Genomic DNA, 17,661 nt, shown 5'->3' on the forward strand with positions numbered 1-17,661 from the left:
GCCCTCCCCTTCAGTGGAGCGGATAGGCGCACAGTGGATGCTCTCACACTGGAGTACAGAGCTGCACCAAAGACAGGACGGAAACACTTCCACCAGCGTCGAGAAGCGGGACGGCGGTCTGCTTCTTTTCTTTTAAAAACACAAAAACTTGGGAAATTCCGGCGCAAACCTTCAACTTGCGAGGTCGGAGGACAGATTGTCGGATCAGCATGGCATCCCTGATGAACTCTGCATGCCTCCTCTTCGTGCCTGTTGCTCTTATTCTGAGTAAGTACTGAAAATAATGTGAATGAGTTGAAAGTTGTGTTTCTGTGCAGTGCACAACTTCCCTTGCAGTGAGGAGAATTTGGAGTGACTGTGCGTAAATGGATGGCACAGATAGGATTTAACAGTGCTTTAAAACGACAGATCTTAATGAATGTAGATGTTGCGACTCACTATCTTCTAGACCTGAGTCTGTCATGCGTCTCTGTGCGCAGCAAGTTCAGGGGTCCCGTAGCTTTCCACATCCATCTCCAGCATCCAGCGGAACATGTGCTGCTGCTGCTGCTGCTGCTGCAGGAGAGATGCGATCAGGAAGAGATCATAAAAAAAACAAATATAGCCTAGAGGTTGTGTGGATGCAGCAGGCTGAGTATGCATGTGAGATTGGTCCCAGAGGTGGATACAGGATGGTTGCGTAAAATGCCGTCGTGATTTTCATTGAGTGTGATCTGCCCGCGTCTCTCCAGCTCTTACACTTCAAACTGCTGCTGATTAATAGCTGGAGTGGATTATTATATCATTTATTTCCAGTATTAAACACCTTAGATCAATCAGGTAATGTAAATTATAGTAAGTGCAGCAGTGGGAAGCATCTCTTCATTTCTAATAATTCTCACCTGCCACCTGGTTTATTAACTCTATGTTATGAAACTTGAGTAATTAGTTAAGGTGAAGTAAGTTTAATGGACAATACTAGTGATTTACATTGGTTTTATCCTCTAAAACAGCATCTAATCCACTTTGAAGTACAGCACACGTTCAAATTCATCATCATCATCTTCATCATCATTGATCCCATCCTGCTGCTGATGTCAGAGCAATGAAGATGAGAGGTTGGATGTGAGTCCTGTGGCAGTGTTACACCGTGTGGGGAAGGGGGAAAAAAAAAAACCCAGAAGGTCCCACCGACGGAGATAAATGATGAATGAATCACATCTGTCCCCCTCCTCTGAGTCTCCTGAGACTCTGTTCAGCTCGGCATCTGAACCTGACCTGAAAACACTCACCTGCTGTCATCGCTCCCATTCACTCAGTCTGTCCCTCCACTCCGTCATTTAACTGCAGCACAGAGGAGAAAATAGACTCTTTGTAATATTAATATTGATTGATGTTTTTAAATGGAACTTTCTTTGTTCTAACCAAATGTGTGCGTGTGTGTGTTTGTGTGTGTGTGTGCACGCGGTTGTTCTGTCAACTTTCACATTTTTCAAATTCTTTAAATACTTTATCTGAAGATTTAAAAAAACAAAAAAACATCATCCCTCACTGCTTGCACTTTCAAAGACATTGAAACCGACAACTATTAAAGATTTAATTGGCTGAGATTCATAACAGCCTATAATTACCTTTAGCCTATAATTAACTTTTCCCTGAATTTTTAAACCACGCATTATTTACAGTTGCCTTTGATCACAACATTTATATAACATTCTGCAAATGTAAAATGAAAACCTTCTTCTACAATGTTTCTCAAAGGACAAAAAGGAGGATTTGATTCATGAAAGTGAGGAGATTTAACCTGCTGAATATATGCTCAAATGCAGCCAATTAAAGCTCAAATGCAGCTCCATCTTGAGCATGAGGCTCTTCCTCAGCAGCATCAAGAGGTTCATAGGGATGTGTGTGTAGAAATGAGGGAAAAGGAAGAAATACAAAACAGAAGGTCTGACATTTTAACTTGTAACAGTAGGAAAAGAAGTGTAAATAATAAATATGATGATGGCTGAATTCCATTTAGCTGCTTCAGTTTCACGTTCCTGGTATTTTGCATGTTGTCACACTGTCATGACTTACTGGGACAGTTGAATAGAACAGAGCCATCATTAAAGTAACAATCTCAAAGATCTCCTATGCTAATAAGTGGTAATTGCAGGTGTGTTTTTGGACCTCACTTTCCAGAGATCCAAACAGTGTTGCCTGAGCGACCTCAGTCAGTTGGCAGATGAAGAGTGAGTCTGTTGCGTTAGCTCTGCATAGCCTCTTTAGCAGACCAACCACTGCTAGCTGATGGAAAACCCCTCACTAAATGTGCGCAGCTTGTGATTTTTTCTGGGAATTTCACCACCGACACCCAGTTCATAATACTGCAAATGCGAGGGCTTTCATCAGTGGGTCATAGGCTCAATCACCATTGTGTTACCTCATTTGGTGATAGATTGTGACTTAACAGACATTTATTTAAATGAAAATCTTCAAGAGTATTACTTTAATGATATTAGATACACTTGTGCTTTTCCTATGTGACAAGCCAAAATGAATAATAGCCAGTAAACTGCGTGTAGATTATATACAGTACCAGTCAAAAGTTTGGACAGACTATGTGTGTCATGATTCTGTCCCAGTCTGGCTTTATGTCCCTCCACCTGTCCACCAGATGCCCTCGGACTTTTTCCCTGTTTGTTGAACTGGACTGAGTGGCAGTACGCTCTTGAAGTTGAAATTAAAGTTTGCCTTCACACTAGTTGTGAAATGTGACTGAGGAGTTTGTCACACCAAGTTAGACATCAAAGATGCAGCAATTTATACACCAGACAGTTCATTCCACACGTCTTCTGTGTTTACACTCAGGCCATTTAGCAGATGTTCTTATCCACAGACTGACAGGTGTTTGTTTAGTGGCTGGACTCTCTTTAACACATCTTCAACACATTATGAAAAAAGGAGTCTGTTAATATTTGTTTCTGTAGATTTGAATAATTTTCATTTACATCCTCTGTGTGTCATGTGAGAAGAACTGCATCATTTTGAAATTGTAAATAAGAATTTGTAGGTTATAGTAGTGGACTTGTGTATTTAAGTTTATTCATGTATATTCTTAGATGGGCTTATTGGATATATAAGAGGATTATGTTTTTGGTTTTCTGTTTGCCCCGTGTCCCCAGCCTGCTTTGCCCTCCACACCTGCCCTGCATCAGTCTCGTTAGCCCTGCCCATGCTCCCTGTGTCGTCTCCAGCCAGTCAGCTCCCAGCCTGCCCTTGTGTCTTGCCACCTGTTCCTTGTTGTTTCATTAGTTCACTTTGTATTTAAGTCCTTGTTTTCAGTCTTGTTGGATCCTTTGTTCACCTTTGTTCTGCTCTGTTTGTTCTATGTTGATCAGTTCTGTTCAGTTTTTCTTTGCCTGCACTCGAACTAAAATAAAGAAGTTATTCTCCTGGCTTTGGGTCCACCTGCTCTGCTACTCCTAACAGTGTGTCCAAACTATTGACTGGTGCTTTGTGTGTTATGTCTTTTTTGTGCCTTTAAAAGAATAGTTTGACTTCTTTGGAAAATATGCTTATTCGCTTTCTTGTTGATTGATAGATACCAGCTACTAGTTAGCTTAGCATAAAGACTGGAAACAGGAAGTCACCTGGCTCTGTCCAAAGATTTTTAAAAATCATGATTCCTGGAAAACTGCTCCCAGATAAGAAATGCTCCCACACATAACTCCCTGTAAAACCAAAAACTGGACTTTTTACACATTGGTTTATGTACAGATGAAATGAAACATGATATGACATGTTAATTAGTGAGCTTTATAAGTGGTGGTAGACAGATTATGCTACCAATAGCCAGGCTAGCTGTTTGCGCCTGCTTCCATGCTAAGCTGAGCTAACTGGCTGCTGGTGGTACCCTGATATTTAGCATACAGATATGAAATTGGTATCAATCTTTTCATATAACAGCAAGAAAACGAACAAGCATGTTTCCCAAAATGTCTTTTGTGTTCCTACTGACTAGGGCTGCATTTAACCATCATCTCATTGATGATTAATCGGGCGATTATTTTCTTGATTAATTGTTTAGTCTATAAAACATCAGAAAACTGTTAAATATGTCCATCCCAGTTTCCCAGACTCAGTGGTGACATCTTCAATCAAATGTCTTATATTGTCCGATCAACAGTCCGAAACCCAAAGAGATTCAGTTTACTATCATGTTCAGTCAAGAAGAAGCATCAAAGTCTCACATTTGAAAATCTGGAAGTGAATTTTTGACATTGTGGCTTGAAAAATGACTGAAATGATTAACTGATTATCAAAATAGTTGCTGATTAAGTTGCTGTCGATCAGCTAATTGTTGCTGCTCTACTACTGACCTGTTTGAGAAGCCTACAAGTCTACTGTCTCGTGATGGATTATAAAAATTCATTTTCTAAAATGCTGCTGGCCCAACTTGGAAGTTTTAGTTTAATTCAGATGCCACAGAATATTAAAATGAACCTTTACTGAACCTACACAACATTTATGCAGTCTGAAAAGTTTTGCTATTAGGGTGAATCTCTCTGAAATAACAGAAAAATACTGAATAAATGTAGATGTGTTTGCATAAGGAGGAGACAAGCAGGGTGATCCCTGTCTCCCTGTTCTGACTCGCATTTGCTATTCACACTGTGTTTTCTAGTGTTTGGGGAGATGCTATGTAAGTCTAGTCTTACAAGGTGTCACTGGAACCTAACAAACTTACAAAAAAATATACAGCATCTGCATCTGCAGTCCAATATAAAGCAAATTCTTCTAAGTGCAAAAACTACCGCTTCAGCAGTATGAGAGTCAAAATATTTTATCTGAAATGTGGCTTTAGCAAAACACAGGAGCACCCAAAGGAAACCAGGTTTTGTGGAATAGCAGGCAGCTGAGAGAGAGAGAGAGAGGTTTAGCTGAGTCCTCAGCGGTCAGGATGGGGTTCAAAGGGTAAAAAAGGTCAAATTAAAGGGGTACTCCAGCAATTTAATATCACTCTTCCATAAAGGTGGGAGAGTCAAAAGAGACGGATCGTAAAATTAATGAATCAACACCTATAAAACAGAGGTCATAGATATCCTAATATGGGTCAAGCTCCAAAAAGCTAGAGCTCCAAAAAGCTAGAGCCAACATTTCCCATAATGCCACTGAAATGCACATTTGTTAGACTCCCCTAGCCTGGTTGATTAGAGCTTCAATGATTAGCTGATTAATCAATTTATCAATTATTTGCCAACTATTAAGTTATTCACCAACTATTTTGATAGTCAAGTAAGTTTTGAGTCATTTTTTACAACAAAAAATGTCCAAATTCTCTAATTCAAGGTTCTTAAATGTGAATATTTTCTGGTTTCTTCAGCTTTCTATAACAGCAAACTGAATATCTTTGGGTTGTGGACTGCTGTGAACAAAACAACATATTTGAGGACGTCATCTTGGCCTTTGGGAAACAGTGATCAACATTTTTCACCATTTTCTGACATTTTATGGACCAAACAACTAAGCAATTAACCAAGAAAATAACAGACAGATTAATCGATAATGACAATAATTGTTAGTGGCAGCCCTATGGTTGATGTCAATGTTTTTTAAACTTCAAAAGCTGGTTCTCTTTTATAAATGTGCAGCCTCCAAGCCCAAGCCCAGATGGGAGCTTCATACCATTCGTGTTTTCAGTTATGTTTTGTCTGTTCCATCTCTGCTCAAAAACCGTCAAGTATCAGGGCCAGAGAGAGAGGGATGGGTCTCCCCAGGCTGCAGGTCTCCTGTCTGCGTCATTAGCGCCCCAATAATCACATTAAAAGCAGTCCATAGGCGAGGGGGAGATTATGTTTGGCTTTTAATTGTTCTCCTCAGGAAACACTTCCTAACTGCCCTCTCTCTACGAGTTCCCTCTCAGTGGGTCGATTGCAGCGTTTTCAAGGTGTTTTTTTTTTAAACTGCAGCACAGACACATGAAATAGAAGATTCCTCATTAAAATAGGTTTAAAAGTCCCATGGAAAATTGCCTGCTGCCCCCCACTCTCCTCCTTCCTCTTCTCTCCATCCGACTCACGAAGATCACAGTTTCTGCACAACTGAACACACACACCTCAAACACACACACAGTTGTGTCCACCATGCTGCATACTTTTTCTAACCTACATCCTCCTCCTACTTCCCTCATTCCCTTCTTTCTTTCCATACTTATTCCAGACCTCTCTCTTTTCTGTCTTACTTCTCGTCCCTGCAGTCATTTATATATCTATGCCATCTCTCCATCACTCCTCTTTTTTATTTTAAACTTGCTCTCTCTCTCGTCTCTGTGGCTCTGCTTCTTTCATCATCTCCCCTCTTTTTTTTCTTCTTTTTTTTTTTGCTCTTCTCCATCCTCTCTTCGTCCTTTTCATCAGGGATTCACAGATATTGATAAATCTGATGGTGAGAATCCTGCATCACATGTTTCAAAGCAAAGCCACTTCATTTCCAGAGTTTTCTCTTAAGTTTAAAGATCTTAAGAGTTCTCATGTGGTAAGATATATACGTATATATATGTCTCATGGGAAAACTCTGTTTGATTTTTATGTGATCTCATGAGATCACAAGAGAGGAAACCTCATAGAAATGAATACATTGCACCAAAGATGAATTGAAAATAAGAAGGTCGTTCAGACATTTGCACCGGCCCGTCAAAATTCGCCCTTCCTCGCATACACTTCCCTTGAAGCTATGTGCAAGGTATGAATGACAAAATCAAGAACGTGGTCACTGTTGTTGAAATTCGACCAGCAAATTTTCAAGGCCAACTAGAAACAGTGTTGCTTTGCTGCATCTTTTGTTTGAAACTCATCCTGTTTTAGTGATATTAGTTAGTGATAGTTATTTTTTCATTTACAAAACCTTACAACATGGATGCTACTTATTAAGTCTCTAACTCTCTCACCTTTTGTCACAGCTGCACCCCTCCACTGCTCATTAAAGGTGTATAGTACATGAATGCTCAAGTTGAACTGAGTGTACTGCATCATCATGGCCGTATCAGCAGCTTTTCACATTTGAGCTGATGACTGAAAGCACTATTGTCAGCTCAGCTGGGAAATACAATCCTAAAGCGCTATTTTGTGAGACCATTAAGTGTATTGAAACACACATTTTAGCCGAGCTAGCATGTAGCTCTAAGGATGGCAATGTCTGTTTGATGAAGACTGAAATATCTCAACAATTATTCTATGGATTCCTGTGAAATTTGATACAGACGTTGACGTCCCCCTTAGGATCAGTTGTAATAACTTTGACAAGCCTCTGACTTATGATCCAGCGACAGCATCAGCTCAAAATTTCAATTTGTCCAATATTTTGGTTTGTGATAAAATACCTGCAAAGCTACTGACATACCCATCTGCCTCTGCTGTACTTTGTGCTTACTGCCAATTAGCAAATGTCATACTATGATGGTAAACGTGGTAAATGCCTGCTAAACATGAGCATGTTAACAATGTATTTGTGAGCATACTGCAGCATGCTGATGTTAGCATATAGCTCAAAGTGCTGCTGTGCCTCAAGTACAGCCTCACAGAACCACCAGCATAGTTGTAGACTCTTCAAAATGTACAGTGTTCATTTAAATGTTACAATCTATCTTTGACATGTATCAGTCAAAAATTTGGTGATTAGATTCCATCAGCGTGACGCATCTTCATCAAGCATCGGTCCCCTTAGACAGGAGATATGACAGGATCCCAGGGAGATGCTGGTGGTGGTGGTGGTGGAAGAGTCCTCTGCTGTCCTTCCTCCAATCAGACACCTGTTATACAACCTCCTTTTCTTTCCACTCTCTCTGTATGCGTGCTGTAATCTTCAGCTCTACTTTCCAGTTGTTACCCAACATGCAGACACTCGTGGTGAGGAAAGTAATGTCCACGCACACACAAACACACACACACACCTAATAAACAAATAAATCTTTAACAAGCACTTAAATCGTTCAAGGACACACTTGAATCTTATACCAGCCAACATACCGAGTACACACACACACACACACACACACACACACACACACACACACACACAAACACAACAGGATATGCACCTATGTAACACACACATTTGTCTCTTCCAGTTTATTTTGTTGTTTTGGTACCTGCAGCTTCTCCTTGATCCTCCCCTGATGTGTGTGTGTGTGTGTGTGTGTGTGTATTACTCTAACACACCAGGACATTTAAGCAAAAGGTGACAGTTTGTGTGTGCATGTTTGTGTGTGTACTGCAAGATTTGGATTAAGACCATTTAAACAAGCTTCGTGTTTTTGTGTATGTGTATGTGTGTGTGTGTGTGTGTGTGTAAGAGTGTGTCAGGGTTCTTCTAACAAATACAAAGTAATGAAGTACCTGCAGAGCATGACTCTCTTCTCCTTATCCCCAAACTGCACTAAGCATGAATATTCATACACACACACACGTACAGTTTAAGGACGCTCTATACACACACACGCACACGCACACACCCACACACACACACACATACTGTATAAAGGAGTCACTGTCCTCTATTGTAATCACTCTAATTGAATTCATCTCCTGTTCTCACTGTGTGGTCATGTATGTTGGCATGTGGCTCCTAAAACCAAAATTTGACTCTGAGTACATGTGTTTGATATGCCTGTTCATTCACATATATGTGTGCGTTCATTCATTTACACAAACCCTCTCTTCTCTCAATCACACAAACTCTCACCACACACACTCTTCATCCCGCAGTGTGTACAGAGAGTGCATAGGGAGGTTATTGGCAAGGAGGGGAACACTGGGTGTCCAAGGTCAGTGGTGCTCTTGTCTTTTTGTCTGCTTCCTGTGGACATACACACACACACACACTCACACACACACACACAATTCTATAGGGACCGAGTGCAGAGAGCGTTGGCTTTCAGTCTGAAAGAAGTGAAAGAAATTGAGAAAAGTGAAAAACTCCAATACAGTTTACGAGAACACAATACAAGAGAGAAGTCAGGGGAGTGATATGGAAGGAGAGTGAGCGGGGCAGAGGACAAGTAGAGAGAGAGGACGGAGAGAATAAGATGGAGAGAAGACGTAGGAGGGAGGAATAGACACGCGGAGAGAGATCAGGACCTGTATTTATCAAGCCTGTCAGAAAAAGGCAGACCATCATGGATCACTGACCAGAGCCTCCGGACAATTCAATTTAATATGATCTGAAACCAACAAAAGAGATCCTGCAAAAGCACTTCAACTCTGGAAACTTTGAATAAAACCCGAGAGAGAGAGAGAGAGAGAGAAGAGGGAGAGAGAGAGAGATAGAGAGAGAGAGAGACAAGTAGAAGTGGAAGAAGGAGAAACATTGTACACAGAAAAGCTGCAGTTCTCTGAAGGACAAATGAGGTGGAAATCTATCTCCCCACACAGTTAAGAGTGAAGACTTCTTAGATATGTCTACAGCAGCAGTGTAAACAGAGATCTGGAGGCATGTAGAAACTGATGATGCCATCATTAGTCAAAATGTAATCAGGCATCCCTCTAAATGGGCAGAAAATGTGATAAAGTCTGTGTAATAAATGACCGGATTATCTAGCATCTTTAGATTGATAATGCTCTCATCTTTTCCCGGATGGGCAGAGTGTTAACCAGCTATACAGTCGGCTGCTGATGTTAAAAGGTATGCACAGGAACAGTTCAACAGTGCACTTTATATACTGTATGCATATGTATGTTTTCAACATACATATGCATCCCCGGTGTGTCTAGAGACCTATGAGAAAAGACCATCCTCTCTTTTTTTCTCCTGCTCCATCTTTCAGTAAATATGTGTGCAAACCAGACCAACACAGCAGTCTTTATTTCCTCCCATCATCTGAGGAAGTGAAGACCTGTTGGATTCACTTTATTTTAGATGTCTGTGACACAATCTTAAACTTGGAAGCTGTAAGTTTCGCCATGTTTTATGCTGTTTTATTGTTTATTTAGCAGGTTAGCCTGTTGGCGTTAGCATGTAGTAGGTTGACGACAGTAGTAGGTTGGATGCTGGTAACTGTTTTTTCATGTTGCTTTTGTGGAACTTCAGATATGTTTTGGGGACCTAAGAGACCAATATCAGTTTGTTGAAAACTAGTATAATGTCACCTTTAAAGCTTCAATAATTGTTTTTTTTGACCACTTGGGGGCAGTATAACAAAATTAAAACACAATATTGATGTATTATCACCTTATAAAGTTTTTATTAACGTTGACATGTTAGCAAACACACATCCAACAGACACGGAGCAACATTATCATTCTTTTGGAGTCGTGTTTCTGACCAAAAGATCTCCTTTTAGCTCTGTTTTTGTCTCCACCAACTCCTGAGGGAACTATCAAGCTCTTTAGCAGCTGTGTTTACCAGCTAATTGCTAACTTTGTCTGTCATTTAGTGCTGGGCGGGTTGCGTAGAGTGGGCTTATAAGAGCTTTTAGCTGAAAAATGGCTGCCTGCTGCTTCTGGAAACAACGTTGATGAGAACAATGAAAGTGAACTAAAACAAAATGACTCTTAAAGATGCCGAAACACCTCAAAAAGCTGAGGCTTTGCAGAGTTGGCCACCTTGCCACTAAAATTCTTTAAATCAGTGCTGCTGCAACTCAGGAAAGAACTATTTCACCTCTCTGAAATTTGGAGAGAACAATGAGGCTCTACACAGTGAGGTCCAATTCAAGGATTTTAAAGTTAAGCTGGGCTGGCTGAATGCTTGGCATCTTACCATCAGGGTAAAATGTTTGACAAAAGGCAACCCCAGAGCTTTTATACAATTTACAATTTTTCATTTAGCAGACGCTTTTATCCAACGTAACGTACATCTGAGAGTTGATACAACACAAGCAGGTATCTAGTCAGGAGGGAACAACATGAGTAAGTGCCATAAAGCTAAGTCTGAGTCCAATAGGACGTAGATGCCAACAGGCGGTGCACAGAGGCAATGCATAGAGTGCATAGATTGCATAGAAGCTGATTTTTTTGTTTGTTTATACACATCAAATAGACCTTAACTGTACTTTGTCAAAAAAGTACACATTGGAAAGCAGCTCCCAACTGTAGTTTCCAGTGTCCAAATACAAAAATACATATCATGAAGTACATTTCCATGCAGAATATCAATCTGGAGATCAAAATGAAGGAAATACATGTCAGAGGAAATGGGAAGAAGCTGTCATAAAGCACCTTAAAACACACGCTCAAGTGTGCAGAGCTGTCTTTTCACCATATTTGATACAGTATATGTGGCCTTGCACTTAAGTGTTGTGTTTTGAGCGCAGTGTTTTTGTCAAAAGTGTTCATTGAAACTTGAAATCTTGCTTAAGCTATTGCAAATGAAAACACAGGTTATCAAAAGAAATAGTTCAACATTTTGCTACTTTGCTATTGTGAGATGAGAAGAATATCAGTTTCAAGTCTCTGCCTTAAGTACTGAGCTGAAGTCAGCATGTGTTTAGCATAGCGTAGCATAAAGTCTGAAAGCGGGGAAACACGTAGCCTGGCTCTGTTCAAAAGTTCAAAAATACCCATGGACAAAACAAATGAGATACAACATGTTAATTAGTGAACTTTAAATGGTGTTGGTAAGCGTCTTTTAGGAAAGCCAGACTGGCTGTTTCCTCCAGCTTTCAGTCTTTACGCTAAGCTTGGCTAATTGTCCCCTGGCTCTGACTCCATACAAATACATGAGACCGATATCAATCTTTTCATCTCACTCTCAGAAAGAAATCAAGACTGTATTCCCCAAAATGTTCTTCTAAGATGATTCATAGTGCTGATTTACATTCAGCAACTCAGCTTTTGCAGCTTCTTTCCAAGTTGCAGTTTAGTTATTTTGAAGTCATTTTTCTTGTGTGTTTGTTTGTCTGCATCCTGCCAAAGATGAGACGGGAAGTTGTTTGAATAAATGTGCACAACCCACAAGGATGTGAAGTGACTTAGCCATTAAAAAAAGATGTGCATGCCTCGGCGGATGAGCATGTATGCACGCCTGCACCTGCCCCTGTGTGCTTATGTGTGTTTGGTTTTTTGTGCTTGCATGCATGAACACCTGTGTTTCTGTGGGAGAGAGAGCAAGGTGACATGGACAGAGCCCAGGTTTGTGGGTGCAGGGCTGAGGGCTTTGAGGCTTAAAGACGAAGAAAGAACACAATCGACCGCCAACTCCTTCAGAAGCCAGACAGTCGAGAGAAAAACCAGACAAAGTAGAAGGGGGAAGAAAAGCAAGCCAACAGGAAAATCAAACCAAAGTCATCAAAGATGTGAAGGTTGAGGAAGACAGCATTTGTCTGTCAGCCTGAGCTGTTCACAACTGAGTCAACCTTCACATTTAGACAAATATAGCAGTTAACAACTTGTGACCTCTACACAACCTCTGAGGTTTTGACGCTCAGTTCTTTTCTATTAGCCTATATTTCACATACAGAGAAGCTTTGAAAATACACACCAGTCAGTGTACAATAGTACAGTCTGGTGCATTGAACCACTGTTGCTTTGCTCTACTGTGTCTGTTGATGTCTTGATTTATCCATAATCTTGCTTCATTTTCTTCATCTTCACCTTGCACTTTTTCAACTTGTGGTACACCTACAATTCTCCAAAGCACTGCAGTATCTTCTGGTACACATTTAATCTTTTAAAGCTGATTCCAGCCCCACCTGAATGACTTCTATCCAAATGCTCATCAGGGATGGGACGTCATCATTCATCCACTTCCTATTGTTCTTGTTCGTTTGCAAAATACAAGTCATGGTTGAGTAAAATGGTTATTGTTTTGTGTGCACTGCAGTGTGATGTGATGGCCAGTTGGAAGGCAGTTGTTGCTTGTCCAGTCACGATCGACAGCACCGCACAGCAACACCTAACTGATCCAGGAACTTAGAATATGTCTACACTAGGGGTGTGCCTGAATACAAATACATTATTTTGCAAAGCACAAATAGTGGATTTTTTACAAATATTTGTCTCATACACATATTTTAAAAATTATTTGTTTTTGGGAAGAAAAAAAAAGCATGTCAAATACCAGCATGCAGGTTGCTTACATCACTATCTCAGTCTCTCCCCTCTGCTCTGCTGTTACGTCTATCAGCAGGTCTAAACGAGGGGAGTCACATCCACCTGCTACATGACGCACATTTCCTTATTTGGATATCACTCCTGGAGTTGCTGGTGTTCCCCAGAGATAAAGCTCAGCCACTGATACATGTGAAGTGCTCCCAAGGGACTCTCCATAACCTGCTGTTCCCCCTCCCCTTTCCACAAAGTTAGGCTGTAAAAAATAGGCAATAAATGACAAGTGCAAAGCAAGAATCACCTTTAAAGTTCTTCCCTACACAATACACACTGTGCTCTCTCTGGGTTATGGGTGTATAAATAGGTAGAGGTCTGTCTGCAATGAGGTGATGAGTAAAATTTTAGCTCAGTAGTAAGCGCAGTCGTATATGATCTGAGAGACTCCAGTTCGAGACCCGGTGTGGGGACGACCTCCTTCTCAAGGTAATTTATTCATGAACACTTATTGTAACACTTTAATTTTCTGAAATTAAAAGTGTAATAAAAACAAAAACAGGATTTTTAAGCCTCATTCCACTTTTATTTGAATATAAATACAAATACAAATAATTTTGCTGCCTCAACAAATACAGATACAAATACAAATACTGGGCCCTCTGCACATCACTAGTCTTCACTACAGCGTCTAAATTTTAAAAGCAGTTTTCATATGAAAACAACTTGTGTCCACACTAGCGTTTCCAGGTTGTTTTATAGAAACCTCTGACCACAGTGACATATCTGAACAATAAAAATGTCCTGATTAAGTCTCTTCTTTTTCCTCTTTTCAGTTGGCAAACTGCACATCATAACTAACATCTGGCAAGGAGTGGGACAGACAGCCCAGCTGACCAAGTCATTATTTAATGGTTGCGATGTCATCAGACAAAATCAAAATAAAATAAAAAGTTAATGACAACAGCTGTGTGATCAGCTAAGTTGAGAATTAAAATGCGAGATCACAGAGAAAGTTAGAGAGGGCAGAAAGTTGTCTTCGTAACTTCACTGTCACACAACTGACTGTGATGAGCAGGCTACCCAGCCAGTATCTTCTTTGAGATCACCTGAACTGTGTTGTGATGTATAATTTACATATTTTTCTGTTTCTGTCGTCAGACAACGAAACAAGTATGAAATAGTGCTTTAATCGTGGCTCAAACACTACATGTTAACCAGCTAAACTTCTGCACTACACATAAATCATGATGTCGTCTGGCAAAATCAACATAAAGAGAGAGTCGACAGAGAGTCCTTCTCAACTTTACTTACTGTACATCATCGTTTTGAGGCAGGTTTTGGGAAAGCTCAGTTTTTGGAGGAGAAAAACGCTGTTTTAGTCTGGACGGAGGCATGAAACCAAGAGGAAAAGATACGCTTACAAATTGCCTTAAAACAATGCAGACAGCTGCATAGGTGGGGGGTTGTTGCTTAAGGTACCAGTGAGACATGAAATACAATCCAGGAAGTCCAGTTGGAGTAACAGATCCAAGAATGTGAAGGATTAGATGCCAAAGTGCTGCACAGCCGTTTGACAGGATTTTACAACTCTGAAAAGTTATTACTGTGGAGCTATTTTATCTTTCGTCACAATGGCCGCAAGGTCAACAGCAGAAAAACGGTGCTCATGTTACAAAGTAATTCATCGGGGTTGTGCACTTTCATTTATTTGATTAGCCAACACAACACCTTGCTTGATGACATCAGGTTGCTGCAAAAGTTGAGCCAGGTTCAACTTTTTTTCCACACAACCGTGTATTTTTTGCCTGAGCGTTCTGCGATAGCAACCCTGCTGCGCCGTCGGACTGGCCTCATTATGCAGGGCTGACAGATGTCGATCTGAACACTGCCAAAAACAGCAATGGACTCCAGACACAGAATGAATGAACTGAAAGCAGCACATGCGGTTGACTGCACAGTGATTTTTTAAAATTTTCTATAAAGAAATAATACTAAAAATAAAATAAAATAACAATTATCAAATAAGGATTCTTCACACCTGTGACGTTAATGTAGGGAGCATAGAGACGTTGAACACAGAGAACCATAAAGTCCTCATATTTAGAAACATATGCACATGGCTGTTAATATACAGATATGCAACATCCCCAGGCTATCACAGAGCAGTATCTAACACATACACACCTAATTATTTACTGTGAGTTGAGTAACAGAATTCAAAGAGTTCTATTTCGATTCTTGTGCATTAATTTATACACACATGTATAATAAATTCTTTATGAACACATAACAACACACAACACGTACAGCCCCTGGGACAGGAAGTGGAAGATTAAATTCCCATGTTGTGTATGTAAGAGGCATTTTTTTTCGAGAGGATGCTTCCTCTGTGTGTGTGTGTGTGTTTGTGTGTGAAGGTGAAGGTTCAGATCATAGGAGTCAGGCTAGAAAAGTAACATCAATATTCTGAACCACTTCAGTGATAAGACATTTTAACTTCATCTCAGTGACAGTAAATCTAAGATTGTTTCATTGTTAGCTGACTATATTCAAGTATTTCATGATTTTTCTATCCTTATTGGCAGCTCCATTCATTGTAAATCCTCACTAAAATATACACTGTTTGAACGGATCATTCTCACCTTGAGCTGTTGTCCTTTGAGCGAAGATTTGTGATGGTCTACATAATTAAAAAATGGCATCACTTAAGTTGATGTGTAAAAATGAAGACTCAGATCTGAAGCAGGAGAATCACGGCAGGGATGCACAATGTAGCTCGTTTCAGCCAGCAGGGGTTTGTTGTTACTCCTGTGTTTGTTGCCATGTAAACCAAAGATCTCACTTGTGCTTTTGCTTGTGTACACTGTTGTTTGCCTGCTACCTTTATGTTTGCCTTGCTGCTGCTTCTTTGCGCAGGTCTTGCTTGACAAGATGTTTATACTGTATAGTGAGTGACCTACGTCCTGAGAAATTCATCATTTTTGTTTTGATCATATTAATGGTCATTTTTTTAGGCTATAGTTTGTAATGATGATGTAGGCTATTGGATCGCATTATGTTGATGAGTGCTTCTAATATTTTGTTCCCCACAAGGGAAATGGTGGTAGATGAAACTGTTTTGAGTATAATGGAGTCAAATTCCAGGAGCCAAAATTACCATACAGGCAAATCAGCTCATTTATGATGAATATGATGGACCTCATAAAGGCTGGATTAATAAAAATATTACGTAGGGTTTTATTTTTTCCTTGTTACTCAGTGTAAAAATAGTTTCAATAAATTAAAAGGTCACCATTATAGGATTAATTAAAATTCAAATGTGTCATTATTTTCATTCATAATCAGTGTTGGATAAATTACTTGAAAAATGTCATCACTTACATATGACATATTACGCATTAAAAAAGTAATTACAGTATTACATTACTTTTGTTTCTCAGCCCAGCTCCATCAAAGGTGCCTTTTAAAAAGCTTCAACCACTTCTGTCTAACATCATATTGTGGTCTAACAAGCAGACAGCCTACAATTTACTGACCATCAGCAGCCACCTTAACATTAGCTGCAGTGACTGCATGAAGTTCTGTCCTCTCAGTGAAGCTGCATTGAACTAAACCAGCTGATTCTTGAATATCGCCTTACCAGTGGGATATGTTAGCTAGCCAGCTAAGAAGACACAACATGCAAATAAGAACTGTCGAAGTAGTGGACTGTTACTGGGATTAATAGCTGTGATGTAATTACTAAATTTCACATTGTAATCCCTTACTCGTTACGTTTTCTCAATAGTGATAATGAAAAAAAATAGAAGAGCTGATGCAGCAGGATCCTTGTATTGTCATTATAAAGTCTAACATTTGTTCAAATACAATACAATTACAAGTACAATTAAGTGGAATTCACTAAAGAAAGAGCTTTACATTTTGAAACAGAAGAACAGTCAGAGCAGGCAAACAGGTCTGATGGTGCAAGGCGAGTAGGCAGGTCAGAAAAAGGCAGTGCGTCAAAACACAAACACTAGATCATGGACAGATTTACAGAAGAGGAGCTGGCACAGGATACAGGTAAAAGTACTTGCTGTGAACATAACCTTGACGATCTAGCAGAGGACTGGTTGGCTGAGTAGGAAATAAGGTAGGTGAGGCCGGTGTGCTCTTGTGTGTGGAGACCAGGGGTACATCTCAAGTCTCTTAACTGCATCCACATTTCCTTCACTTGTGTCTTTTCCTCGCATCTAAGTCCATCCCAGCAAGGACACATAGAGAGACGCAAGGAAACCATACGAGGAGAGGAAAGGAGGAAGTATTTTTTTAAACAAATGAGACGTCCTTTCCTCCGAAGCGTCACGTGAAGCGAAGTCTGTCTCTGATGACGGCAGCAGCTGATCACAGCTGGATCAGCTGTCAGTCGACTTTAACAGCTGGAGCGACTTTTGATGGAGTTTGTGTCTGCACATGTGCACTGTGAAACACCTGCACATGAATAAAAACCTGCTCTCAGTATTTATACTGTGTCCTGCTCAGAGACACCATATCTACTAGGAGAAAGTTTTATATTATTTATTATTTGCGTCTGTATTTATTGATATTCTGATTGTGAATTCATTATTTAACCCAGAATATGATTAGAGTGTCTTTTGAACACTAGAAATTATTTATG

The 17,661-nt window shown here is 40.0% G+C and overlaps 1 protein-coding gene across 1 annotated transcript in view; it reads left to right on the forward strand.

Moving 5' to 3' along the window:
* The first annotated feature begins 33 nt into the window (after positions 1–33).
* Positions 34–17,661, forward strand: part of nrn1la (neuritin 1-like a) — a 97,536-nt gene continuing 79,908 nt past the window's right edge. Inside the window, exon 1 of the mRNA XM_042410705.1 lies at positions 34–267. Within this exon, the coding sequence (XP_042266639.1) occupies positions 210–267 (58 nt within the window). The 5' untranslated portion in view covers positions 34–209. The remainder of the gene's footprint in view (positions 268–17,661) is intronic.

This window comes from Thunnus maccoyii, chromosome 5 (genome assembly GCF_910596095.1).
Source record: "Thunnus maccoyii chromosome 5, fThuMac1.1, whole genome shotgun sequence".
NCBI classification, from domain to species: Eukaryota; Metazoa; Chordata; class Actinopteri; order Scombriformes; family Scombridae; genus Thunnus; species Thunnus maccoyii.